This window comes from Oncorhynchus keta, chromosome 17 (assembly GCF_023373465.1).
Source record: "Oncorhynchus keta strain PuntledgeMale-10-30-2019 chromosome 17, Oket_V2, whole genome shotgun sequence".
Taxonomy (NCBI): domain Eukaryota; kingdom Metazoa; phylum Chordata; class Actinopteri; order Salmoniformes; family Salmonidae; genus Oncorhynchus; species Oncorhynchus keta.
This window is the reverse complement of record NC_068437.1, coordinates 4,920,672-4,947,750: the sequence shown is the minus strand read 5'-3', so window position 1 is coordinate 4,947,750 and position 27,079 is coordinate 4,920,672. Positions and strand designations below refer to the sequence as shown.

General features: G+C 46.4%; 1 protein-coding gene across 37 annotated transcripts in view; it reads left to right on the top strand.

Annotated features, from left to right (window-relative positions):
* Nucleotides 1-27,079, top strand: part of LOC118396320 (la-related protein 1-like) — a 148,093-nt gene that overhangs the window by 38,690 nt on the left and 82,324 nt on the right. For 30 of the 37 annotated variants that reach the window (XM_052465281.1, XM_052465279.1, XM_052465280.1 and 27 more), the window contains exon 1: nt 12,453-13,107. The exons of 1 other annotated variant lie outside the window; for it this stretch is intronic. In XM_052465281.1, the coding sequence (XP_052321241.1) occupies nt 12,711-13,107 (397 nt within the window). In that variant the 5' untranslated portion in view covers nt 12,453-12,710. Of the gene's footprint in view, nt 1-12,451; nt 13,108-18,252; nt 18,325-23,331; nt 23,535-27,079 lie in introns of those variants that run through there. 6 more of the 37 variants (XM_052465290.1, XM_052465288.1, XM_052465286.1 and 3 more) reach the window with 4 other exon arrangements.

The window sequence follows — 27,079 nt, the reverse complement described above, 5'->3', positions numbered from 1 at the left end:
TAGAGAGGACCCCTCGTTTGAGCCAGGATAGCTTTAGAGAGGACCCCTCGTTTGAGCCAGGATAGCTTTAGAGAGGACCCCTCGTTTGAGCCAGGATAGCTTTAGAGAGGACCCTCGTTTGAGCCAGGATAGCTTTAGAGAGGACCCTCGTTTGAGCCAGGATAGCTTTAGAGAGGACCCCTCGTTTGAGCCAGGATAGCTTTAGAGAGGACCCCTCGTTTGAGCCAGGATAGCTTTAGAGAGGACCCCTCGTTTGAGCCAGGATAGCTTTAGAGAGGACCCCTCGTTTGAGCCAGGATAGCTTTAGAGAGGACCCCTCGTTTGAGCCAGGATAGCTTTAGAGAGGACCCCTCGTTTGAGCCAGGATAGCTTTAGAGAGGACCCCTCGTTTGAGCCAGGATAGCTTTAGAGAGGACCCCTCGTTTGAGCCAGGATAGCTTTAGAGAGGACCCCTCGTTTGAGCCAGGATAGCTTTAGAGAGGACCCTCGTTTGAGCCAGGATAGCTTTAGAGAGGACCCCTCGTTTGAGCCAGGATAGCTTTAGAGAGGACCCCTCGTTTGAGCCAGGATAGCTTTAGAGAGGACCCCTCGTTTGAGCCAGGATAGCTTTAGAGAGGACCCCTCGTTTGAGCCAGGATAGCTTTAGAGAGGACCCCTCGTTTGAGCCAGGATAGCTTTAGAGAGGACCCTCGTTTGAGCCAGGATAGCTTTAGAGAGGACCCCTCGTTTGAGCCAGGATAGCTTTAGAGAGGACCCCTCGTTTGAGCCAGGATAGCTTTAGAGAGGACCCTCGTTTGAGCCAGGATAGCTTTAGAGAGGACCCCTCGTTTGAGCCAGGATAGCTTTAGAGAGGACCCTCGTTTGAGCCAGGATAGCTTTTTAGAGAGGACCCCTCGTTTGAGCCAGGATAGCTTTAGAGAGGACCCCTCGTTTGAGCCAGGATAGCTTTAGAGAGGACCCTCGTTTGAGCCAGGATAGCTTTAGAGAGGACCCCTCGTTTGAGCCAGGATGGCTTTAGAGAGGACCCCTCGTTTGAGCCAGGATGGCTTTAGAGAGGACCCCTCGTTTGAGCCAGGATGGCTTTAGAGAGGACCCTCGTTTGAGCCAGGATGGCTTTAGAGAGGACCCCTCGTTTGAGCCAGGATAGCTTTAGAGAGGACCCTCGTTTGAGCCAGGATGGCTTTAGAGAGGACCCCTCGTTTGAGCCAGGATGGCTTTAGAGAGGACCCCTCGTTTGAGCCAGGATGGCTTTAGAGAGGACCCTCGTTTGAGCCAGGATGGCTTTAGAGAGGACCCCTCGTTTGAGCCAGGATGGCTTTAGAGAGGACCCCTCGTTTGAGCCAGGATGGCTTTAGAGAGGACCCCTCGTTTGAGCCAGGATGGCTTTAGAGAGGACCCTCGTTTGAGCCAGGATGGCTTTAGAGAGGACCCCTCGTTTGAGCCAGGATGGCTTTAGAGAGGACCCCTCGTTTGAGCCAGGATGGCTTTAGAGAGGACCCTCGTTTGAGCCAGGATGGCTTTAGAGAGGACCCTCGTTTGAGCCAGGATGGCTTTAGAGAGGACCCCTCGTTTGAGCCAGGATGGCTTTAGAGAGGACCCCTCGTTTGAGCCAGGATGGCTTTAGAGAGGACCCTCGTTTGAGCCAGGATGGCTTTAGAGAGGACCCCTCGTTTGAGCCAGGATGGCTTTAGAGAGGACCCTCGTTTGAGCCAGGATGGCTTTAGAGAGGACCCTCGTTTGAGCCAGGATGGCTTTAGAGAGGACCCCTCGTTTGAGCCAGGATGGCTTTAGAGAGGACCCCTCGTTTGAGCCAGGATGGCTTTAGAGAGGACCCTCGTTTGAGCCAGGATGGCTTTAGAGAGGACCCCTCGTTTGAGCCAGGATGGCTTTAGAGAGGACCCTCGTTTGAGCCAGGATGGCTTTAGAGAGGACCCTCGTTTGAGCCAGGATGGCTTTAGAGAGGACCCCTCGTTTGAGCCAGGATGGCTTTAGAGAGGACCCCTCGTTTGAGCCAGGATGGCTTTAGAGAGGACCCCTCGTTTGAGCCAGGATGGCTTTAGAGAGGACCCTCGTTTGAGCCAGGATGGCTTTAGAGAGGACCCTCGTTTGAGCCAGGATGGCTTTAGAGAGGACCCTCGTTTGAGCCAGGATGGCTTTAGAGAGGACCCTCGTTTGAGCCAGGATGGCTTTAGAGAGGACCCCTCGTTTGAGCCAGGATGGCTTTAGAGAGGACCCTCGTTTGAGCCAGGATGGCTTTAGAGAGGACCCCTCGTTTGAGCCAGGATGGCTTTAGAGAGGACCCCTCGTTTGAGCCAGGATGGCTTTAGAGAGGACCCCTCGTTTGAGCCAGGATGGCTTTAGAGAGGACCCCTCGTTTGAGCCAGGATAGCTTTAGAGAGGACCCTCGTTTGAGCCAGGATAGCTTTAGAGAGGACCCCTCGTTTGAGCCAGGATAGCTTTAGAGAGGACCCCTCGTTTGAGCCAGGATAGCTTTAGAGAGGACCCCTCGTTTGAGCCAGGATAGCTTTAGAGAGGACCCCTCGTTTGAGCCAGGATAGCTTTAGAGAGGACCCCTGGTTTGAGCCAGGATAGCTTTAGAGAGGACCCCTCGTTTGAGCCAGGATAGCTTTAGAGAGGACCCCTCGTTTGAGCCAGGATAGCTTTAGAGAGGACCCCTGGTTTGAGCCAGGATAGCTTTAGAGAGGACCCCTGGTTTGAGCCAGGATAGCTTTAGAGAGGACCCTGGTTTGAGCCAGGATAGCTTTAGAGAGGACCCTGGTTTGAGCCAGGATAGCTTTAGAGAGGACCCCTGGTTTGAGCCAGGATAGCTTTAGAGAGGACCCCTGGTTTGAGCCAGGATAGCTTTAGAGAGGACCCTGGTTTGAGCCAGGATAGCTTTAGAGAGGACCCCTGGTTTGAGCCAGGATAGCTTTAGAGAGGACCCCTGGTTTGAGCCAGGATAGCTTTAGAGAGGACCCTGGTTTGAGCCAGGATAGCTTTAGAGAGGACCCCTGGTTTGAGCCAGGATAGCTTTAGAGAGGACCCCTGGTTTGAGCCAGGATAGCTTTAGAGAGGACCCTGGTTTGAGCCAGGATAGCTTTAGAGAGGACCCCTGGTTTGAGCCAGGATAGCTTTAGAGAGGACCCTGGTTTGAGCCAGGATAGCTTTAGAGAGGACCCTGGTTTGAGCCAGGATAGCTTTAGAGAGGACCCCTGGTTTGAGCCAGGATAGCTTTAGAGAGGACCCCTGGTTTGAGCCAGGATAGCTTTAGAGAGGACCCTGGTTTGAGCCAGGATAGCTTTAGAGAGGACCCCTGGTTTGAGCCAGGATAGCTTTAGAGAGGACCCCTGGTTTGAGCCAGGATAGCTTTAGAGAGGACCCTGGTTTGAGCCAGGATAGCTTTAGAGAGGACCCCTGGTTTGAGCCAGGATAGCTTTAGAGAGGACCCTGGTTTGAGCCAGGATAGCTTTAGAGAGGACCCCTGGTTTGAGCCAGGATAGCTTTAGAGAGGACCCCTGGTTTGAGCCAGGATAGCTTTAGAGAGGACCCCTGGTTTGAGCCAGGATAGCTTTAGAGAGGACCCCTGGTTTGAGCCAGGATAGCTTTAGAGAGGACCCCTGGTTTGAGCCAGGATAGCTTTAGAGAGGACCCCTGGTTTGAGCCAGGATAGCTTTAGAGAGGACCCTGGTTTGAGCCAGGATAGCTTTAGAGAGGACCCCTGGTTTGAGCCAGGATAGCTTTAGAGAGGACCCCTGGTTTGAGCCAGGATAGCTTTAGAGAGGACCCCTGGTTTGAGCCAGGATAGCTTTAGAGAGGACCCTGGTTTGAGCCAGGATAGCTTTAGAGAGGACCCCTGGTTTGAGCCAGGATAGCTTTAGAGAGGACCCTGGTTTGAGCCAGGATAGCTTTAGAGAGGACCCCTGGTTTGAGCCAGGATAGCTTTAGAGAGGACCCCTGGTTTGAGCCAGGATAGCTTTAGAGAGGACCCCTGGTTTGAGCCAGGATAGCTTTAGAGAGGACCCCTGGTTTGAGCCAGGATAGCTTTAGAGAGGACCCCTGGTTTGAGCCAGGATAGCTTTAGAGAGGACCCCTGGTTTGAGCCAGGATAGCTTTAGAGAGGACCCCTGGTTTGAGCCAGGATAGCTTTAGAGAGGACCCCTGGTTTGAGCCAGGATAGCTTTAGAGAGGACCCCTGGTTTGAGCCAGGATAGCTTTAGAGAGGACCCCTGGTTTGAGCCAGGATAGCTTTAGAGAGGACCCCTGGTTTGAGCCAGGATAGCTTTAGAGAGGACCCCTGGTTTGAGCCAGGATAGCTTTAGAGAGGACCCCTGGTTTGAGCCCAGTGAGGGACAGGGAAGGAATCTATACCCTCAGTGTAGTGTTGAAGGCTCTTCCCACAGAACAGGTATGAGGATAGGAAGGACAGTTGTAGCCTAATGAGGTGTTCTCAGGGCGTGGATCTGAGTATTTCCCCAGGGGAACACTTTCTCTCTCCATATCTCACTCTTTGTGTTTTGCTCACACTCTCAAATCTCACTCTCTCATTCTGTTCTTGGACCACGTGTCAAACAAAGTATAACTCAGTTGAGACACACAGGTGATTTATTACACTCATTCGTAGTATTCCTTGCTCATTTCAAGGTAAGTAAATAATCAGAAATGACACAATGATATACGGGCATGCTATGCAATAGCAGTGTTGATAATAAAACAACCGTAGTAATCTCAAAGCTCTAGCTATGAGACAAGTGACGTAATTACAGGTGTCATGGGCCAAGAAATGATATTGTTATAATGGGAACCACATATCAAGTATTTACGCATTTAGCTCTTGCTTGTGCACAAAATACATTGTTAAGACTATTTAGTAGGATACAGCAGGGGTCCTCAACCTTTTCTTGCTCAGGGACCCCCTCCCAAGCAAACCGGCAACCCAGGGACCCCTATCACACGTTAGCAAAAATATTTTTTTCACATCAGGTTAATGATAATAGCAAGGAGAAGTAATCAACATTTTACATTTTTTTGTTTGTTATTACGTTAGCCATGTGTTGGTAAAAATGAATGTCCAAGTCAAGAAAGCTTACCAGCAGCCAGCGTCACTTGCCACAACTGGTACTCGCGGGTGCTTTGTCATTAGCTCCAGGGAGTGTCATTAGCTCCAGGGAGTGTCATTAGCTCCAGGGAGTGTCATTAGCTCCAGGGAGTGTCATTAGCTCCAGGGAGTGTCATTAGCTCCAGGGAGTGTCATTAGCTCCAGGGAGTGTCATTAGCTCCAGGGAGTGTCATTAGCTCCAGGGAGTGTCATTAGCTCCAGGGAGTGTCATTAGCTCCAGGGAGTGTCATTAGCTCCAGGGAGTGTCATTAGCTCCAGGGAGTGTCATTGTAGCTCCAGTGAGTGTATGTAGTTCAAAATCAGTTTATTCTGTTGCTAGTGATATTCATAAAAAACCTCCCCCGGTTGAATACCCCTGGGCTACAGAGATATGTCACACCCTGATCTGTTTCACCTGTCTTTGTGATTGTCTCCATCCCCTCCAGGTGTTGCCCATCTTCCCCATTATCCCCTGTGTAAGTTTTGTTTCTTCTACACTGTCTGCATCTGGGTCATAACTGAAACGTGATAAGATGATTTCTAACATTATATTATGGCAACATTTTCATTTTGCCTCAGTAATGGCTCATTTTCATTAAACCTCTTCAAAACACGTTTTTCTATGTTCAGCCCGAAATGTGAAATTTTGTATAACTGCAGCACAGAGGAGAAACTTGTCAGAATCCCTACACCCTAATTCAGCTGGTTGGGAGATGCAGTTGCATGTGATGTGATTTGGGACAGAGTGCTCTTTATCTGTTACATCTGTGAATACTGTACACTTAGCAGAAACTGAGACACTGCCACCATTCAGGTGCCAATTGCAGACTGGCTTTTGGGCAGTGGTACCAGGAATGTATACATGCTGTTACTCCAAGGTCTCTGACCTGACCTCCACATCTGAGCTCCCCTTGGTCCCACATTGGGTGTAAAGGGGTCATGGCTAGAAAGAGCTTTTGTCAAATTTACGTCAAAAGTTTTAGCTAACCATTTCCTTACCTTAACCTAATTATCCTAACCGGTTACGTTAATTCTCCCAACCTGCTGCCGGAGTTCTCCTAACCTTCTAGGAAAATGTATCCTTTCTAGTCAAAACTGGTGTAGGGTGAAATTGCCCCTAGATTATCTTGGGTCAGTTTAGCATTTTCACCACTAATGGTTAAGGTTGGGATTGAGGAGGGGATGCTGATCCTAGATCTACCGAGGGAAAACTTCACCCAGGAGTAGGGTTTAAAAATATTGAGTGGTTGGTTTAAAAGAACAAACAGGACATGTCTCTGGGTCTATCTCTGGCCTGAACTTGCTCACCTGTGTTATGTATTCATAAAAAATGTAGCATTTGGATCATGAGGACACTCATGCTTTTCCTTGTTCGAACATGTGCTTGAGGTAGGAATTGTGATTCTTTGGCTATTCGGTGCATTTGGTCAGTTTACAAATGCATTTCTTCAAGAAGGCAAGACCAAGAAAGAAAGGGGGATGTAAAACCTAGCTAAGAAAAATTTGAAAGGTTTGAGGCGACTTGGAAGAAACGAAAAATAGTGGAAACTGTTTTTTAAACTGATGGTGGGCCAGGTGAAGACGAGAGTGAGAATGAGTGGGCTACAGCCGTGAAAAAGAAAGTCAACAAAATAAATAAAGTTCTGATGGAAACTATAAGAAATCCCTAGATTAGTTTATAGCCGGAGTGAGGGTTCTGTATCAATGTTACCAGGGGGATCCGTTCCAAATCACGAGGAGTATCAAGGATGCATTGGGTAAGGGGCCGTTGGTGAGAGTCGAAAGAGCTGGTCTTATTCATATTTTTTGTGTATCCACGGAACAGAATATGAGTGCTTTGTGCCTCACAAATAATTTTGAATGGAATGTTTTGTGTATGGATTTCCGAAGCAGGGTGCCTGTCAAGGGAAAAAATTCCGGAGTAGCGCATGAAGTGGATGCAGTTTAACCTGAGGAAGTAAATTAAGTGATTTGTGTGAATGGTGAATGGTTTGTGTATGGTTGATGAAACGGTGGAGCATGTATTGTTGTAAGTATGTTGAAGAGCGAGAAAGATTTAAGTGTAGGATAATTGAGGTTGGACAGGGTTTGGGGGGTTAGGAAGGGATTTGGGGGATGGTGGAGGGTCTATTAGAATTTAGTAGGGCTCTTTTTTTATTTTCTCAGAAGTACTGAGTTAGGAGGATTTAGAAATGTTGTAAACTGTAATTGACCACACACTTGTATCATAGAAGAAGAAGCCGTGAGATGTCGAAAGCAGAAGTGGGGTTTGAAGTTAAAAGTGCACCGAGCAGAATTAGCGAGAAATGTTAAATATGTTTAATTTAATAACTAGGGAAGCCAAGAACAAATTATTATTTACAATGACTGCCTACCCCAGCAAAACCCTAACAATGCTGGGCCAATTGTCCGCTGCTCTATGTGACTCCCAATCACAGCCAGTTGTGATACTGCCTGGAATTGAAACAGGGTCTGTAGTGACACCTCTAGCACTGAGATGCAGTGCCTTAGACCGCTGCGCCACTCGGGAGCCCAAAAGATAAAAATGAGTGGACAACAGGAAAGTCCAAGAATGGAACAAAAAGGGCTAAAATGAGTCTGATGAACCGTTCCTTGTTGGAGTACATTTTTTGGATAAAGATGTTTATTTGGATAAGTCACGAGGAGGGTGAAGAAGGCGTTGGGAAAAGTGGATGCAGTCAAAGTAACCAGGAGCGGTATGATATTGTGTGTATCTAAAGAGCAAAAGGAGCGTGGATTGTGGCGCATGAAGTGAGCAGCTTTGATTTTTGGAGCATGGCACCGGTAAAAAGTGTGATTTCTGGCATCCCGCTAGACATTTATTTTATATTGAACCTTTATTTAACTAGGCAAGTCAGTTAAAAACAAATTCTTATTTACAATGACGGCCTAGGAACAGTGGGTTAATTGCCTTGTTCAGGGGCAGAACGACAGATTTTTTTTTTTTTACCTCGTCAGCTCGGGGATTTGATCTAGCAACCTTTTGGTTACTGGGTTCTTCAAAATTGACTGCAATGTCTCAATAATTGGAACGTAAGAAAATGTATCAGTTCTGACTAAATCAAATCAAATCAAATCAAATTTATTTATATAGCCCTTCGTACATCAGCTGATATCTCAAGTGCTGTACAGAAACCCAGCCTAAAACCCCAAACAGCAAACAATGCAGGTGTAAAAGCACGGTGGCTAGGAAAAACTCCCTAGAAAGGCCAAAACCTAGGAAGAAACCTAGAGAGGAACCGGGCTATGTGGGGTGGCCAGTCCTCTTCTGGCTGTGCCGGGTAGAGATTATAACAGAACATGACCAAGATGTTCAAATGTTCATAAATGACCAGCATGGTCGAATAATAATAAGGCAGAACAGTTGAAACTGGAGCAGCAGCAGTCAGGTGGAATGGGGACAGCAAGGAGCCATCATGTCAGGTAGTCCTGGGGCACTGTCCTAGGGCTCAGGTCCTCCGAGAGAGAGAGAAAGAAAGAGAGAATTAGAGAGAGCATATGTGGGGTGGCCAGTCCTCTTTTGGCTGTGCCGGGTGGAGATTATAACAGAACGTGGCCAAGATGTTCAAATGTTCATAAATGACCCAGCATGGTTGAATAATAGTAAGGCAGAACAGTTGAAACTGGAGCAGGAGCATGGCCAGGTGGACTGGGGACAGCAAGGAGTCCTCATGTCAGGTAGTCCTGGGACATGGTCCTAGGGCCCAGGCCAGTTGAAACTGGAGCAGCAGCATGGCCAGGTGGACTGGGGACAGCAAGGAGTCATCATGTCAGGTAGTCCTGGGGCATGGTCCTAGGGCTCAGGTCCTCCGAGAGAGAGAAAGAAAGAGAGAAGGAGAGAATTAGAGAACACACACTTAGATTCACACAGGACACCGAATAGGACAGGAGAAGTACTCCAGATATAACAAACTGACCCTAGCCCCCCGACACAAACTACTGCAGCATAAATACTGGAGGCTGAGACAGGAGGGGTCAGGAGACACTGTGGCCCCATCCGAGGACACCCCGGACAGGGCCAAACAGGAAGGATATAACCCCACCCACTTTGCCAAAGCACAGCCCCCACACCACTAGAGGGATATCTTCAACCACCAACTCACCATCCTGAGACAAGGCCGAGTATAGCCCACAAAGATCTCCGCCACGGTACAACCCAAGGGGGGCAACCCAGACAGGCCGACCACAACAGTGAATCAACCCACCCAGGTGACGCACCCCCAGGGACGGCACGAGAGAGCCCCAGCAAGCCAGTGACTCAGCCCCGTAACAGGGTTAGAGGCAGAGAATCCCAGTGGAAAGAGGGGAACCGGCCAGGCAGAGACAGCAAGGGCGGTTCGTTGCTCCAGAGCCTTTCCGTTCACCTTCCCACTCCTGGGCCAGACTACACTCAATCATATGACCCACTGAAGAGATGAGTCTTCAGTAAAGACTTAAAGGTTGAGACCGAGTTTGCGTCTCTGACATGGGTAGGCAGACCGTTCCATAAAAATGGAGCTCTATAGGAGAAAGCCCTGCCTCCAGCTGTTTGCTTAGAAATTCTAGGGACAATTAGGAGGCCTGCGTCTTGTGACCGTAGCGTACGTGTAGGTATGTACGGCAGGACTATTTGATCATTAGTTCCAGTAGTTTTGTTTGTTCTATTGTCAAATCTAACACCAATGACTTTCTCAACTGGTTGAACTGTTCTTAATTTTATGATATAAGCACTTTGTTATGATACCGAATTCAACAATGTGAAAGGATTTTTAATATTCTGAAAAGAATGTTGAATTTTTCTGATAGTTTGTCTTTTGACGATATACATGTAAGAGTGGTTGTTTTAGCTTGACCCTGTATCTCTTGAACCGCTTCTTCCATGGAATATACACAACTATTTACAGTCGTCTGACCTACACCTACAGCCTGCAGTTGTGCAATAGCAGACTCACACATATCAAGTGTGTTCTTGTTAGAAATTGGTACAGCATGGTTGCACCTAGAATTTGAAGGATAATCAGCATTAATTGGCTGACATCAACGGCTGTATTAGCATCCAAGTTAGCGTTTAACAAAATTTGACTGTCTCCGGAATGTGCCCAGTTTAAATGCTTACTAAAGCCTGAAAATGTACCAAATACACATCTGCTTGACCACATTTTAGTCTAAGACTTCTACCAGGGCACATTCCATGCTTCAACTTGAGATGCTTCACGAGCAAGTTTGTGCTTCCATGACTAGCATGGCAAACAAAACATATCATCATAATTTAATCGGCATTAGAGCAGGAGTCTGACGCCCCCAAAAAATCAATATTTTAGGAAAAAAATCCAGGAGTAGTGCACATCCCTTGACCCATATGGAGAATTTGAAAAAGGAGCAAAGTTGATCTGTACTATTGATGTTTGATAAGTATTTGCAACTTGTAAAGTTGGGATACAGTGCCTTCGGAAAGTATTCAAACCCTGGACTTTCTCCAAATTTTGTTACGTTACAGCCTTATTCTGAAATTGATTAAATAAACACATTTCCTCAGCAGTCTACACACAATACCCTGTAATGACAAAACAAAAACAGTTTTTTTTTTTTAAATGTTGAGAATTAATTACAAATAAAAATAACTAACTTACATAAGTATTCAGACCCTTTGCTATGAGACTCGAAATTGAGCTCAGGTGCATCCTGTTTCCATTGATCATCCTTGATTGGAGTCAACCTGTCTAAGGTCCCACAGTTGACAGTGCATGTCAGAGCAAAACCAAGCCATGAGGTCAAAGGAATTGTCTGTAGAGTGCCGAGACAGGATTGTGTCTAGGCACAGATCTGGGGAAGGGTACCGAAACATTTCTGCAGCATTGAAGGTCCCCAAGATGACCGTGGCCTCAAGCATTCTTAAATGTGTTAAGTTTGGAACCACCAAGGCTCTTCCTAGAGCTGGCCGCCCAGCCAACCTGAAGTGAAGTATGGTGGTGGCAGAATCATGCTGTGGGATGTTTTTCAGCGTGCAGGGACTCGTAGACTAGTCAGGATCGAGGAAAAGATGAACAGAGCAAAGTACAGAGAGATCCTTGATGACCTGCTCCAGAGCAATCAGGATCTGACTGGTGCGAAGGTTCACCTTCCAACAGGATAAAGAACCTAAGCACACAGCCAAGACAATGCAGGAGTGGCTTTGGGACAATTCTCTGAATGTCCTTGAGTTGCCCAGCCAGAGCCCGGACTTAAACTTGATCAAACATCTCTGGAGAGACTTGAAAATAGCTGTGCAGCAACGCTCCTCATCCAACCTGACATGGCATGAGAGGATCTGCAGAGAAGTACAGGTGTGCCAAGCTTGTAGCATCATACCCAAGAAGGCTGTAATCAATCAACAGCTTCAACAAAATACTGAGAAAAGGGTCTGAATACTTAAGTAAATGTAATATTTCTGTTTTTATCTTTAACAGATTAGCAAAAATTCTAAACCTGTTTTTGCTTTGCCATTATGGAGTATGGTGTGTTGATTGATGAGGGACATTTTCAGATTAAGGCTGTAACCTAACAAAATGTGGAAAAAGACAAGGGGTCTGAATACTTTCCAAAGGCATTGTAGATAAGATATGCCGTAAGAGCATTTGTGTAAAATCTGATGCAATGCATGAAGTTTAAAATGTTTGGCCATGTGTGAAGTGTTTGCAGACAGAAGGAATATATTATTGAAGAGTCTGTGAATGTAAAATGTTGCAACTGTGGTGGGGATCATATTTGTGAATTCCCTGAGTGCCCTGTTAGATGAAAGAGGTTGAGGTGTCAAGGATCAGGGCTGTACAGCAAATCTCCTACAGTATGTGGAGGCGGTGAAGAGTGTAGAAGGGGCAAGAGGCCACAGATCTGAAAAAGATATGGGGGTGGATGCACCACAACTAGTTGTAAATGTTGTACTTCAATCAAGTGATCTGGAAACACTCATTGTGAAAAATGTGGAATTTGTAGCATTTATAGCCACAGTTGTTAATTGTAGCCACAGTTGTGTCCAAGAAGCTGGACATCATATCTGCAGCCGAGAAGTTTTGGGGCCTCCAAGACTTAAAGGCAGAAGTGTGAAATGGCAAGCTAGTTAGTGGGGTGCGCGCTAATAGCGTTTCAATCGGCGACGTCACTCGCTCTGAGACCTTTAAGTAGTTGTTTCCCTTGCTCTGCAATGCCCACGGATTTTGTGGAGTGATAGGTGAACGATGCTTTTTTTCCCATTTTGGGTCCTAATTATCCATCTGTACAGTGGGTTGCGGAATGTACATATAATTGTTGCGAACGCCATTATACCAAAGAAGAAGAAGAACCCTGTTGCGCGCACGTCTTTGCGTGGTCACGCCCCCCGAGCGTATGTGCGCGCACCCTTCTATCTCGTGGTGCTGATCATCCATATTGCTGTTAGTGGTGAAGTTTAGCTTGCAATTTAAAAGAGGCTCCCGGGCGCTTTTTAAATGTTTTAATTCAACACAAACCACTCTGCGTCTTAGACTGAATGCTATTTAGTCTAGGGGTGGAGTGGAGAAACGAGTTCATTCGAGGAATACTTCACATTTTCTTTGTTGAGTAGTAGGCGAATTTGTTGGTGTCGTGAGGAAAAGGAGAAATGGCTACTCGGGTAGAGGCTCTCCTACCCAACAATCCTCGTATTAAACCAGAGGAGAATGGGCATGCGAGCAAGATGATACAGCATGGAGAGGACTGTCCTGAAAAGGGGGTGAAGCAGACATGTGTTGCCGAAGCTGGTAGCAATATGAAAACAAACAACTCAAAACAGTGTTGGATTGCAACGAGGGAGCTACGCTCTAAACAGGCAAAAGAAGAGAGTAACAATCAAGAGAAAGACACCCTGGATCAAGAGATGCACACGACTGATCAAACGGAAGACTGTGTGAAATGCAGTAAAAATGAGTTTGCTGAAGCACCCCCGCCCAAGGTGAACCCATGGACCAAGAAAAAGAATTCGGTGGCCGTGGTCAGCCAGAATGGACAATCACATCATGGTTTGTATTCTTCCAAAACTAGTACTGCCTGTGTTTAGTGTGCATTCACCAAAACCACTTGAAGGCCAAGCATGATCTGTTGCTGTCAGATCTATAATAGTAGGGAGTTCCTCACGGGATAATGCTGCATTGCAAGGTCCCATCTAGTGCACCTCTCTAGATAGTTAACTATATATAGAGTAAGGCCTCAAACTAGTTCTGTAATAGTGGATTGTAAGCTTCTTCCACGATATCATTTGAGTTCACGTTCAAAACATCGTACTGTGTCGTCTCTGACTGAGGACACCTGTTCTACAAATGCAACCAGATAAATGAAGCAGATGGCTAGAATAGTTTGACAGTGTCAGGCCTCACTAGGGTACGTTACAGGCTGAGCCCAGCGAGGTTTCACATGTTGTGATATTTAAACCATAACGTTATCATTACACTACTGACATCGCCTGTGCAAATGGTCATTTCCCATGTCTTTTATTTTTGTGCCAGCTGCGGATGAAGTGATTTGTGTTGACCGTCGCTTTCCCATTAGTTGCGTGGCTGGCTAGCATGGCTGTGTAGACGATGTTAGCAACAACACGATGTCTGAACTGAATCGGCAAGGCACATTAATACCGTATCATTGTCATAGGTGGCACTGCGCTTTAACTTTCACGATTCAACGCTATGTAATCTATGTTAGTTACTACTTCTTTGTTGGCCGATAATTGTGAAGCGCTGTTTGCAGTGACATGCTGCCAGTGGACGTCTGAAGCTCCTGTTTTAATTTGAGAAAGATTAGGCTACCACGCTGGAAGTGAGTACTGATGACTAATAACGCTAGCAACTGGGCCTAGCTAACGCCTGTTGGCTGATCTCCAGGCTCTAGCTAACGCCAGTTGGCTGATCTCCAGGCTCTAGCTAGCGCCAGTTGGCTGGTCTCCAGGCTCTAGCTAACGCCAGTTGGCTGATCTCCAGGCTCTAGCTAACGCCAGTTGGCTGATCTCCAGGCTCTAGCTAGCGCCAGTTGGCTGGTCTCCAGGCTCTAGCTAACGCCAGTTGGCTGGTCTCCAGGCTCTAGCTAGCGCCAGTTGGCTGGTCTCCAGGCTCTAGCTAGCGCCAGTTGGCTGGTCTCCAGGCTCTAGCTAGCGCCAGTTGGCTGGTCTCCAGGCTCTAGCTAGCGCCAGTTGGCTGGTCTCCAGGCTCTAGCTAGCGCCAGTTGGCTGGTCTCCAGGCTCTAGCTAACGCCAGTTGGCTGGTCTCCAGGCTCTAGCTAACGCCAGTTGGCTGGTCTCCAGGCTCTAGCTAACGCCAGTTGGCTGGTCTCCAGGCTCTAGCTAACGCCAGTTGGCTGGTCTCCAGGCTCTAGCTAACGCCAGTTGGCTGGTCTCCAGGCTCTAGCTAGCGCCAGTTGGCTGATCTCCAGGCTCCAGCTAGCGCCAGTTGGCTGATCTCCAGGCTCCAGCTAGCGCCAGTTGGCTGATCTCCAGGCTCCAGCTAGCGCCAGTTGGCTGATCTCCAGGCTCCAGCTAGCGCCAGTTGGCTGATCTCCAGGCTCTAGCTAGCGCCAGTTGGCTGATCTCCAGGCTCTAGCTAGCGCCAGTTGGCTGATCTCCAGGCTCTAGCTAGCGCCAGTTGGCTGATCTCCAGGCTCTAGCTAGCGCCAGTTGGCTGATCTCCAGGCTCTAGCTAGCGCCAGTTGGCTGATCTCCAGGCTCTAGCTAGCGCCAGTTGGCTGATCTCCAGGCTCTAGCTAGCGCCAGTTGGCTGATCTCCAGGCTCTAGCTAGCGCCAGTTGGCTGATCTCCAGGCTCTAGCTAGCGTCTTGTGACCGTAGCGTACGTGTAGGTATGTACGGCAGGACTATTTGATCATTAGTTCCAGTAGTTTTGTTTGTTCTATTGTCAAATCTAACACCAATGACTTTCTCAACTGGTTGAACTGTTCTTAATTTTATGATATAAGCACTTTGTTATGATACCGAATTCAACAATGTGAAAGGATTTTTAATATTCTGAAAAGAATGTTGAATTTTTCTGATAGTTTGTCTTTTGACGATATACATGTAAGAGTGGTTGTTTTAGCTTGACCCTGTATCTCTTGAACCGCTTCTTCCATGGAATATACACAACTATTTACAGTCGTCTGACCTACACCTACAGCCTGCAGTTGTGCAATAGCAGACTCACACATATCAAGTGTGTTCTTGTTAGAAATTGGTACAGCATGGTTGCACCTAGAATTTGAAGGATAATCAGCATTAATTGGCTGACATCAACGGCTGTATTAGCATCCAAGTTAGCGTTTAACAAAATTTGACTGTCTCCGGAATGTGCCCAGTTTAAATGCTTACTAAAGCCTGAAAATGTACCAAATACACATCTGCTTGACCACATTTTAGTCTAAGACTTCTACCAGGGCACATTCCATGCTTCAACTTGAGATGCTTCACGAGCAAGTTTGTGCTTCCATGACTAGCATGGCAAACAAAACATATCATCATAATTTAATCGGCATTAGAGCAGGAGTCTGACGCCCCCAAAAAAAAAAATATTTTAGGAAAAAAAATCCAGGAGTAGTGCACATCCCTTGACCCATATGGAGAATTTGAAAAAGGAGCAAAGTTGATCTGTACTATTGATGTTTGATAAGTATTTGCAACTTGTAAAGTTGGGATACAGTGCCTTCGGAAAGTATTCAAACCCCTGGACTTTCTCCAAATTTTGTTACGTTACAGCCTTATTCTGAAATTGATTAAATAAACACATTTCCTCAGCAGTCTACACACAATACCCTGTAATGACAAAACAAAAACAGTTTTTTTTTTAAATGTTGAGAATTAATTACAAATAAAAATAACTAACTTACATAAGTATTCAGACCCTTTGCTATGAGACTCGAAATTGAGCTCAGGTGCATCCTGTTTCCATTGATCATCCTTGATTGGAGTCAACCTGTCTAAGGTCCCACAGTTGACAGTGCATGTCAGAGCAAAACCAAGCCATGAGGTCAAAGGAATTGTCTGTAGAGTGCCGAGACAGGATTGTGTCTAGGCACAGATCTGGGGAAGGGTACCAAACATTTCTGCAGCATTGAAGGTCCCCAAGATGACCGTGGCCTCAAGCATTCTTAAATGTGTTAAGTTTGGAACCACCAAGGCTCTTCCTAGAGCTGGCCGCCCAGCCAACCTGAAGTGAAGTATGGTGGTGGCAGAATCATGCTGTGGGATGTTTTTCAGCGTGCAGGGACTCGTAGACTAGTCAGGATCGAGGAAAAGATGAACAGAGCAAAGTACAGAGAGATCCTTGATGACCTGCTCCAGAGCAATCAGGATCTGACTGGTGCGAAGGTTCACCTTCCAACAGGATAAAGAACCTAAGCACACAGCCAAGACAATGCAGGAGTGGCTTTGGGACAATTCTCTGAATGTCCTTGAGTTGCCCAGCCAGAGCCCGGACTTAAACTTGATCAAACATCTCTGGAGAGACTTGAAAATAGCTGTGCAGCAACGCTCCTCATCCAACCTGACATGGCATGAGAGGATCTGCAGAGAAGTACAGGTGTGCCAAGCTTGTAGCATCATACCCAAGAAGGCTGTAATCAATCAACAGCTTCAACAAAATACTGAGAAAAGGGTCTGAATACTTAAGTAAATGTAATATTTCTGTTTTTATCTTTAACAGATTAGCAAAAATTCTAAACCTGTTTTTGCTTTGCCATTATGGAGTATGGTGTGTTGATTGATGAGGGACATTTTCAGATTAAGGCTGTAACCTAACAAAATGTGGAAAAAGACAAGGGGTCTGAATACTTTCCAAAGGCATTGTAGATAAGATATGCCGTAAGAGCATTTGTGTAAAATCTGATGCAATGCATGAAGTTTAAAATGTTTGGCCATGTGTGAAGTGTTTGCAGACAGAAGGAATATATTATTGAAGAGTCTGTGAATGTAAAATGTTGCAACTGTGGTGGGGATCATATTTGTGAATTCCCTGAGTGCCCTGTTAGATGAAAGAGGTTGAGGTGTCAAGGATCAGGGCTGTACAGCAAATCTCCTACAGTATGTGGAGGCGGTGAAGAGTGTAGAAGGGGCAAGAGGCCACAGATCTGAAAAAGATATGGGGGTGGATGCACCACAACTAGTTGTAAATGTTGTACTTCAATCAAGTGATCTGGAAACACTCATTGTGAAAAATGTGGAATTTGTAGCATTTATAGCCACAGTTGTTAATTGTAGCCACAGTTGTGTCCAAGAAGCTGGACATCATATCTGCAGCCGAGAAGTTTTGGGGCCTCCAAGACTTAAAGGCAGAAGTGTGAAATGGCAAGCTAGTTAGTGGGGTGCGCTAATAGCGTTTCAATCGGCGACGTCACTCGCTCTGAGACCTTTAAGTAGTTGTTTCCCTTGCTCTGCAATGCCCACGGATTTTGTGGAGTGATAGGTGAACGATGCTTTTTTTCCCATTTTGGGTCCTAATTATCCATCTGTACAGTGGGTTGCGGAATGTACATATAATTGTTGCGAACGCCATTATACCAAAGAAGAAGAAGAACCCTGTTGCGCGCACGTCTTTGCGTGGTCACGCCCCCCGAGCGTATGTGCGCGCACCCTTCTATCTCGTGGTGCTGATCATCCATATTGCTGTTAGTGGTGAAGTTTAGCTTGCAATTTAAAAGAGGCTCCCGGGCGCTTTTTAAATGTTTTAATTCAACACAAACCACTCTGCGTCTTAGACTGAATGCTATTTAGTCTAGGGGTGGAGTGGAGAAACGAGTTCATTCGAGGAATACTTCACATTTTCTTTGTTGAGTAGTAGGCTAATTTGTTGGTGTCGTGAGGAAAAGGAGAAATGGCTACTCGGGTAGAGGCTCTCCTACCCAACAATCCTCGATTAAACCAGAGGAGAATGGGCATGCGAGCAAGATGATACAGCATGGAGAGGACTGTCCTGAAAAGGGGTGAAGCAGACATGTGTTGCCGAAGCTGGTAGCAATATGAAAACAAACAACTCAAAACAGTGTTGGATTGCAACGAGGGAGCTACGCTCTAAACAGGCAAAAGAAGAGAGTAACAATCAAGAGAAAGACACCCTGGATCAAGAGATGCACACGACTGATCAAACGGAAGACTGTGTGAAATGCAGTAAAAATGAGTTTGCTGAAGCACCCCGCCCAAGGTGAACCCATGGACCAAGAAAAAGAATTCGGTGGCCGTGGTCAGCCAGAATGGACAATCACATCATGGTTTGTATTCTTCCAAAACTAGTACTGCCTGTGTTTAGTGTGCATTCACCAAAACCACTTGAAGGCCAAGCATGATCTGTTGCTGTCAGATCTATAATAGTAGGGAGTTCCTCACGGGATAATGCTGCATTGCAAGGTCCCATCTAGTGCACCTCTCTAGATAGTTAACTATATATAGAGTAAGGCCTCAAACTAGTTCTGTAATAGTGGATTGTAAGCTTCTTCCACGATATCATTTGAGTTCACGTTCAAAACATCGTACTGTGTCGTCTCTGACTGAGGACACCTGTTCTACAAATGCAACCAGATAAATGAAGCAGATGGCTAGAATAGTTTGACAGTGTCAGGCCTCACTAGGGTACGTTACAGGCTGAGCCCAGCGAGGTTTCACATGTTGTGATATTTAAACCATAACGTTATCATTACACTACTGACATCGCCTGTGCAAATGGTCATTTCCCATGTCTTTTATTTTTGTGCCAGCTGCGGATGAAGTGATTTGTGTTGACCGTCGCTTTCCCATTAGTTGCGTGGCTGGCTAGCATGGCTGTGTAGACGATGTTAGCAACAACACGATGTCTGAACTGAATCGGCAAGGCACATTAATACCGTATCATTGTCATAGGTGGCACTGCGCTTTAACTTTCACGATTCAACGCTATGTAATCTATGTTAGTTACTACTTCTTTGTTGGCCGATAATTGTGAAGCGCTGTTTGCAGTGACATGCTGCCAGTGGACGTCTGAAGCTCCTGTTTTAATTTGAGAAAGATTAGGCTACCACGCTGGAAGTGAGTACTGATGACTAATAACGCTAGCAACTGGGCCTAGCTAACGCCTGTTGGCTGATCTCCAGGCTCTAGCTAACGCCAGTTGGCTGATCTCCAGGCTCTAGCTAGCGCCAGTTGGCTGGTCTCCAGGCTCTAGCTAACGCCAGTTGGCTGATCTCCAGGCTCTAGCTAACGCCAGTTGGCTGATCTCCAGGCTCTAGCTAGCGCCAGTTGGCTGGTCTCCAGGCTCTAGCTAACGCCAGTTGGCTGGTCTCCAGGCTCTAGCTAGCGCCAGTTGGCTGGTCTCCAGGCTCTAGCTAGCGCCAGTTGGCTGGTCTCCAGGCTCTAGCTAGCGCCAGTTGGCTGGTCTCCAGGCTCTAGCTAGCGCCAGTTGGCTAGTCTCAGGCTCTAGCTAGCGCCAGTTGGCTGGTCTCCAGGCTCTAGCTAACGCCAGTTGGCTGGTCTCCAGGCTCTAGCTAACGCCAGTTGGCTGGTCTCCAGGCTCTAGCTAACGCCAGTTGGCTGGTCTCCAGGCTCTAGCTAACGCCAGTTGGCTGGTCTCAGGCTCTAGCTAACGCCAGTTGGCTGATCTCCAGGCTCTAGCTAGCGCCAGTTGGCTGATCTCCAGGCTCCAGCTAGCGCCAGTTGGCTGATCTCCAGGCTCCAGCTAGCGCCAGTTGGCTGATCTCCAGGCTCCAGCTAGCGCCAGTTGGCTGATCTCCAGGCTCCAGCTAGCGCCAGTTGGCTGATCTCCAGGCTCTAGCTAGCGCCAGTTGGCTGATCTCCAGGCTCTAGCTAGCGCCAGTTGGCTGATCTCCAGGCTCTAGCTAGCGCCAGTTGGCTGATCTCCAGGCTCTAGCTAGCGCCAGTTGGCTGATCTCCAGGCTCTAGCTAGCGCCAGTTGGCTGATCTCCAGGCTCTAGCTAGCGCCAGTTGGCTGATCTCCAGGCTCTAGCTAGCGCCAGTTGGCTGATCTCCAGGCTCTAGCTAGCGCCAGTTGGCTGATCTCCAGGCTCTAGCTAGCGTCTTGTGACCGTAGCGTACGTGTAGGTATGTACGGCAGGACTATTTGATCATTAGTTCCAGTAGTTTTGTTTGTTCTATTGTCAAATCTAACACCAATGACTTTCTCAACTGGTTGAACTGTTCTTAATTTTATGATATAAGCACTTTGTTATGATACCGAATTCAACAATGTGAAAGGATTTTTAATATTCTGAAAAGAATGTTGAATTTTTCTGATAGTTTGTCTTTTGACGATATACATGTAAGAGTGGTTGTTTTAGCTTGACCCTGTATCTCTTGAACCGCTTCTTCCATGGAATATACACAACTATTTACAGTCGTCTGACCTACACCTACAGCCTGCAGTTGTGCAATAGCAGACTCACACATATCAAGTGTGTTCTTGTTAGAAATTGGTACAGCATGGTTGCACCTAGAATTTGAAGGATAATCAGCATTAATTGGCTGACATCAACGGCTGTATTAGCATCCAAGTTAGCGTTTAACAAAATTTGACTGTCTCCGGAATGTGCCCAGTTTAAATGCTTACTAAAGCCTGAAAATGTACCAAATACACATCTGCTTGACCACATTTTAGTCTAAGACTTCTACCAGGGCACATTCCATGCTTCAACTTGAGATGCTTCACGAGCAAGTTTGTGCTTCCATGACTAGCATGGCAAACAAAACATATCATCATAATTTAATCGGCATTAGAGCAGGAGTCTGACGCCCCAAAAAAATCAATATTTTAGGAAAAAAATCCAGGAGTAGTGCACATCCCTTGACCCATATGGAGAATTTGAAAAAAGGAGCAAAGTTGATCTGTACTATTGATGTTTGATAAGTATTTGCAACTTGTAAAGTTGGGATACAGTGCCTTCGGAAAGTATTCAAACCCCTGGACTTTCTCCAAATTTTGTTACGTTACAGCCTTATTCTGAAATTGATTAAATAAACACATTTCCTCAGCAGTCTACACACAATACCCTGTAATGACAAAACAAAAACAGTTTTTTTTAAATGTTGAGAATTAATTACAAATAAAAATAACTAACTTACATAAGTATTCAGACCCTTTGCTATGAGACTCGAAATTGAGCTCAGGTGCATCCTGTTTCCATTGATCATCCTTGATTGGAGTCAACCTGTCTAAGGTCCCACAGTTGACAGTGCATGTCAGAGCAAAACCAAGCCATGAGGTCAAAGGAATTGTCTGTAGAGTGCCGAGACAGGATTGTGTCTAGGCACAGATCTGGGGAAGGGTACCGAAACATTTCTGCAGCATTGAAGGTCCCCAAGATGACCGTGGCCTCAAGCATTCTTAAATGTGTTAAGTTTGGAACCACCAAGGCTCTTCCTAGAGCTGGCCGCCCAGCCAACCTGAAGTGAAGTATGGTGGTGGCAGAATCATGCTGTGGGATGTTTTTCAGCGTGCAGGGACTCGTAGACTAGTCAGGATCGAGGAAAAGATGAACAGAGCAAAGTACAGAGAGATCCTTGATGACCTGCTCCAGAGCAATCAGGATCTGACTGGTGCGAAGGTTCACCTTCCAACAGGATAAAGAACCTAAGCACACAGCCAAGACAATGCAGGAGTGGCTTTGGGACAATTCTCTGAATGTCCTTGAGTTGCCCAGCCAGAGCCCGGACTTAAACTTGATCAAACATCTCTGGAGAGACTTGAAAATAGCTGTGCAGCAACGCTCCTCATCCAACCTGACATGGCATGAGAGGATCTGCAGAGAAGTACAGGTGTGCCAAGCTTGTAGCATCATACCCAAGAAGGCTGTAATCAATCAACAGCTTCAACAAAATACTGAGAAAAGGGTCTGAATACTTAAGTAAATGTAATATTTCTGTTTTTATCTTTAACAGATTAGCAAAAATTCTAAACCTGTTTTTGCTTTGCCATTATGGAGTATGGTGTGTTGATTGATGAGGGACATTTTCAGATTAAGGCTGTAACCTAACAAAATGTGGAAAAAGACAAGGGGTCTGAATACTTTCCAAAGGCATTGTAGATAAGATATGCCGTAAGAGCATTTGTGTAAAATCTGATGCAATGCATGAAGTTTAAAATGTTTGGCCATGTGTGAAGTGTTTGCAGACAGAAGGAATATATTATTGAAGAGTCTGTGAATGTAAAATGTTGCAACTGTGGTGGGGATCATATTTGTGAATTCCCTGAGTGCCCTGTTAGATGAAAGAGGTTGAGGTGTCAAGGATCAGGGCTGTACAGCAAATCTCCTACAGTATGTGGAGGCGGTGAAGAGTGTAGAAGGGGCAAGAGGCCACAGATCTGAAAAAGATATGGGGGTGGATGCACCACAACTAGTTGTAAATGTTGTACTTCAATCAAGTGATCTGGAAACACTCATTGTGAAAATGTGGAATTTGTAGCATTTATAGCCACAGTTGTTAATTGTAGCCACAGTTGTGTCCAAGAAGCTGGACATCATATCTGCAGCCGAGAAGTTTTGGGCCTCCAAGACTTAAAGGCAGAAGTGTGAAATGGCAAGCTAGTTAGTGGGGTGCGCGCTAATAGCGTTTCAATCGGCGACGTCACTCGCTCTGAGACCTTTAAGTAGTTGTTTCCCTTGCTCTGCAATGCCCACGGATTTTGTGGAGTGATAGGTGAACGATGCTTTTTTCCCATTTTGGGTCCTAATTATCCATCTGTACAGTGGGTTGCGGAATGTACATATAATTGTTGCGAACGCCATTATACCAAAGAAGAAGAAGAACCCTGTTGCGCGCACGTCTTTGCGTGGTCACGCCCCGAGCGTATGTGCGCGCACCCTTCTATCTCGTGGTGCTGATCATCCATATTGCTGTTAGTGGTGAAGTTTAGCTTGCAATTTAAAAGAGGCTCCCGGCGCTTTTTAAATGTTTTAATTCAACACAAACCACTCTGCGTCTTAGACTGAATGCTATTTAGTCTAGGGGTGGAGTGGAGAAACGAGTTCATTCGAGGAATACTTCACATTTTCTTTGTTGAGTAGTAGGCGAATTTGTTGGTGTCGTGAGGAAAGGAGAAATGGCTACTCGGGTAGAGGCTCTCCTACCCAACAATCCTCGTATTAAACCAGAGGAGAATGGGCATGCGAGCAAGATGATACAGCATGGAGAGGACTGTCCTGAAAAGGGGGTGAAGCAGACATGTGTTGCCGAAGCTGGTAGCAATATGAAAACAAACAACTCAAAACAGTGTTGGATTGCAACGAGGAGCTACGCTCTAAACAGGCAAAAGAAGAGAGTAACAATCAAGAGAAAGACACCCTGGATCAAGAGATGCACACGACTGATCAAACGGAAGACTGTGTGAAATGCAGTAAAAATGAGTTTGCTGAAGCACCCCCGCCCAAGGTGAACCCATGGACCAAGAAAAAGAATTCGGTGGCCGTGGTCAGCCAGAATGGACAATCACATCATGGTTTGTATTCTTCCAAAACTAGTACTGCCTGTGTTTAGTGTGCATTCACCAAAACCACTTGAAGGCCAAGCATGATCTGTTGCTGTCAGATCTATAATAGTAGGGAGTTCCTCACGGGATAATGCTGCATTGCAAGGTCCCATCTAGTGCACCTCTCTAGATAGTTAACTATATATAGAGTAAGGCCTCAAACTAGTTCTGTAATAGTGGATTGTAAGCTTCTTCCACGATATCATTTGAGTTCACGTTCAAAACATCGTACTGTGTCGTCTCTGACTGAGGACACCTGTTCTACAAATGCAACCAGATAAATGAAGCAGATGGCTAGAATAGTTTGACAGTGTCAGGCCTCACTAGGGTACGTTACAGGCTGAGCCCAGCGAGGTTTCACATGTTGTGATATTTAAACCATAACGTTATCATTACACTACTGACATCGCCTGTGCAAATGGTCATTTCCCATGTCTTTTATTTTTGTGCCAGCTGCGGATGAAGTGATTTGTGTTGACCGTCGCTTTCCCATTAGTTGCGTGGCTGGCTAGCATGGCTGTGTAGACGATGTTAGCAACAACACGATGTCTGAACTGAATCGGCAAGGCACATTAATACCGTATCATTGTCATAGGTGGCACTGCGCTTTAACTTTCACGATTCAACGCTATGTAATCTATGTTAGTTACTACTTCTTTGTTGGCCGATAATTGTGAAGCGCTGTTTGCAGTGACATGCTGCCAGTGGACGTCTGAAGCTCCTGTTTTAATTTGAGAAAGATTAGGCTACCACGCTGAAGTGAGTACTGATGACTAATAACGCTAGCAACTGGGCTAGCTAACGCCTGTTGGCTGATCTCCAGGCTCTAGCTAACGCCAGTTGGCTGATCTCCAGGCTCTAGCTAGCGCCAGTTGGCTGGTCTCCAGGCTCTAGCTAACGCCAGTTGGCTGATCTCCAGGCTCTAGCTAACGCCAGTTGGCTGATCTCCAGGCTCTAGCTAGCGCCAGTTGGCTGGTCTCCAGGCTCTAGCTAACGCCAGTTGGCTGGTCTCCAGGCTCTAGCTAGCGCCAGTTGGCTGGTCTCCAGGCTCTAGCTAGCGCCAGTTGGCTGGTCTCCAGGCTCTAGCTAGCGCCAGTTGGCTGGTCTCCAGGCTCTAGCTAGCGCCAGTTGGCTGGTCTCCAGGCTCTAGCTAGCGCCAGTTGGCTGGTCTCCAGGCTCTAGCTAACGCCAGTTGGCTGGTCTCCAGGCTCTAGCTAACGCCAGTTGGCTGGTCTCCAGGCTCTAGCTAACGCCAGTTGGCTGGTCTCCAGGCTCTAGCTAACGCCAGTTGGCTGGTCTCCAGGCTCTAGCTAACGCCAGTTGGCTGGTCTCCAGGCTCTAGCTAGCGCCAGTTGGCTGATCTCCAGGCTCCAGCTAGCGCCAGTTGGCTGATCTCCAGGCTCCAGCTAGCGCCAGTTGGCTGATCTCCAGGCTCCAGCTAGCGCCAGTTGGCTGATCTCCAGGCTCCAGCTAGCGCCAGTTGGCTGATCTCCAGGCTCTAGCTAGCGCCAGTTGGCTGATCTCCAGGCTCTAGCTAGCGCCAGTTGGCTGATCTCCAGGCTCTAGCTAGCGCCAGTTGGCTGATCTCCAGGCTCTAGCTAGCGCCAGTTGGCTGATCTCCAGGCTCTAGCTAGCGCCAGTTGGCTGATCTCCAGGCTCTAGCTAGCGCCAGCTGGCTGATCTCCAGGCTCTAGCTAGCGCCAGTTGGCTGATCTCCAGGCTCTAGCTAGCGCCAGTTGGCTGATCTCCAGGCTCTAGCTAGCGTCTTGTGACCGTAGCGTACGTGTAGGTATGTACGGCAGGACTATTTGATCATTAGTTCCAGTAGTTTTGTTTGTTCTATTGTCAAATCTAACACCAATGACTTTCTCAACTGGTTGAACTGTTCTTAATTTTATGATATAAGCACTTTGTTATGATACCGAATTCAACAATGTGAAAGGATTTTTAATATTCTGAAAAGAATGTTGAATTTTTCTGATAGTTTGTCTTTTGACGATATACATGTAAGAGTGGTTGTTTTAGCTTGACCCTGTATCTCTTGAACCGCTTCTTCCATGGAATATACACAACTATTTACAGTCGTCTGACCTACACCTACAGCCTGCAGTTGTGCAATAGCAGACTCACACATATCAAGTGTGTTCTTGTTAGAAATTGGTACAGCATGGTTGCACCTAGAATTTGAAGGATAATCAGCATTAATTGGCTGACATCAACGGCTGTATTAGCATCCAAGTTAGCGTTTAACAAAATTTGACTGTCTCCGGAATGTGCCCAGTTTAAATGCTTACTAAAGCCTGAAAATGTACCAAATACACATCTGCTTGACCACATTTTAGTCTAAGACTTCTACCAGGGCACATTCCATGCTTCAACTTGAGATGCTTCACGAGCAAGTTTGTGCTTCCATGACTAGCATGGCAAACAAACATATCATCATAATTTAATCGGCATTAGAGCAGGAGTCTGACGCCCCCAAAAAAATCAATATTTTAGGAAAAAAAATCCAGGAGTAGTGCACATCCCTTGACCCATATGGAGAATTTGAAAAAGGAGCAAAGTTGATCTGTACTATTGATGTTTGATAAGTATTTGCAACTTGTAAAGTTGGGATACAGTGCCTTCGGAAAGTATTCAAACCCCTGGACTTTCTCCAAATTTTGTTACGTTACAGCCTTATTCTGAAATTGATTAAATAAACACATTTCCTCAGCAGTCTACACACAATACCCTGTAATGACAAAACAAAAACAGTTTTTTTTTTTTAAATGTTGAGAATTAATTACAAATAAAAATAACTAACTTACATAAGTATTCAGACCCTTTGCTATGAGACTCGAAATTGAGCTCAGGTGCATCCTGTTTCCATTGATCATCCTTGATTGAGTCAACCTGTCTAAGGTCCCACAGTTGACAGTGCATGTCAGAGCAAAACCAAGCCATGAGGTCAAAGGAATTGTCTGTAGAGTGCCGAGACAGGATTGTGTCTAGGCACAGATCTGGGGAAGGGTACCGAAACATTTCTGCAGCATTGAAGGTCCCCAAGATGACCGTGGCCTCAAGCATTCTTAAATGTGTTAAGTTTGGAACCACCAAGGCTCTTCCTAGAGCTGGCCGCCCAGCCAACCTGAAGTGAAGTATGGTGGTGGCAGAATCATGCTGTGGGATGTTTTTCAGCGTGCAGGGACTCGTAGACTAGTCAGGATCGAGGAAAAGATGAACAGAGCAAAGTACAGAGAGATCCTTGATGACCTGCTCCAGAGCAATCAGGATCTGACTGGTGCGAAGGTTCACCTTCCAACAGGATAAAGAACCTAAGCACACAGCCAAGACAATGCAGGAGGGCTTTGGGACAATTCTCTGAATGTCCTTGAGTTGCCCAGCCAGAGCCCGGACTTAAACTTGATCAAACATCTCTGGAGAGACTTGAAAATAGCTGTGCAGCAACGCTCCTCATCCAACCTGACATGGCATGAGAGGATCTGCAGAGAAGTACAGGTGTGCCAAGCTTG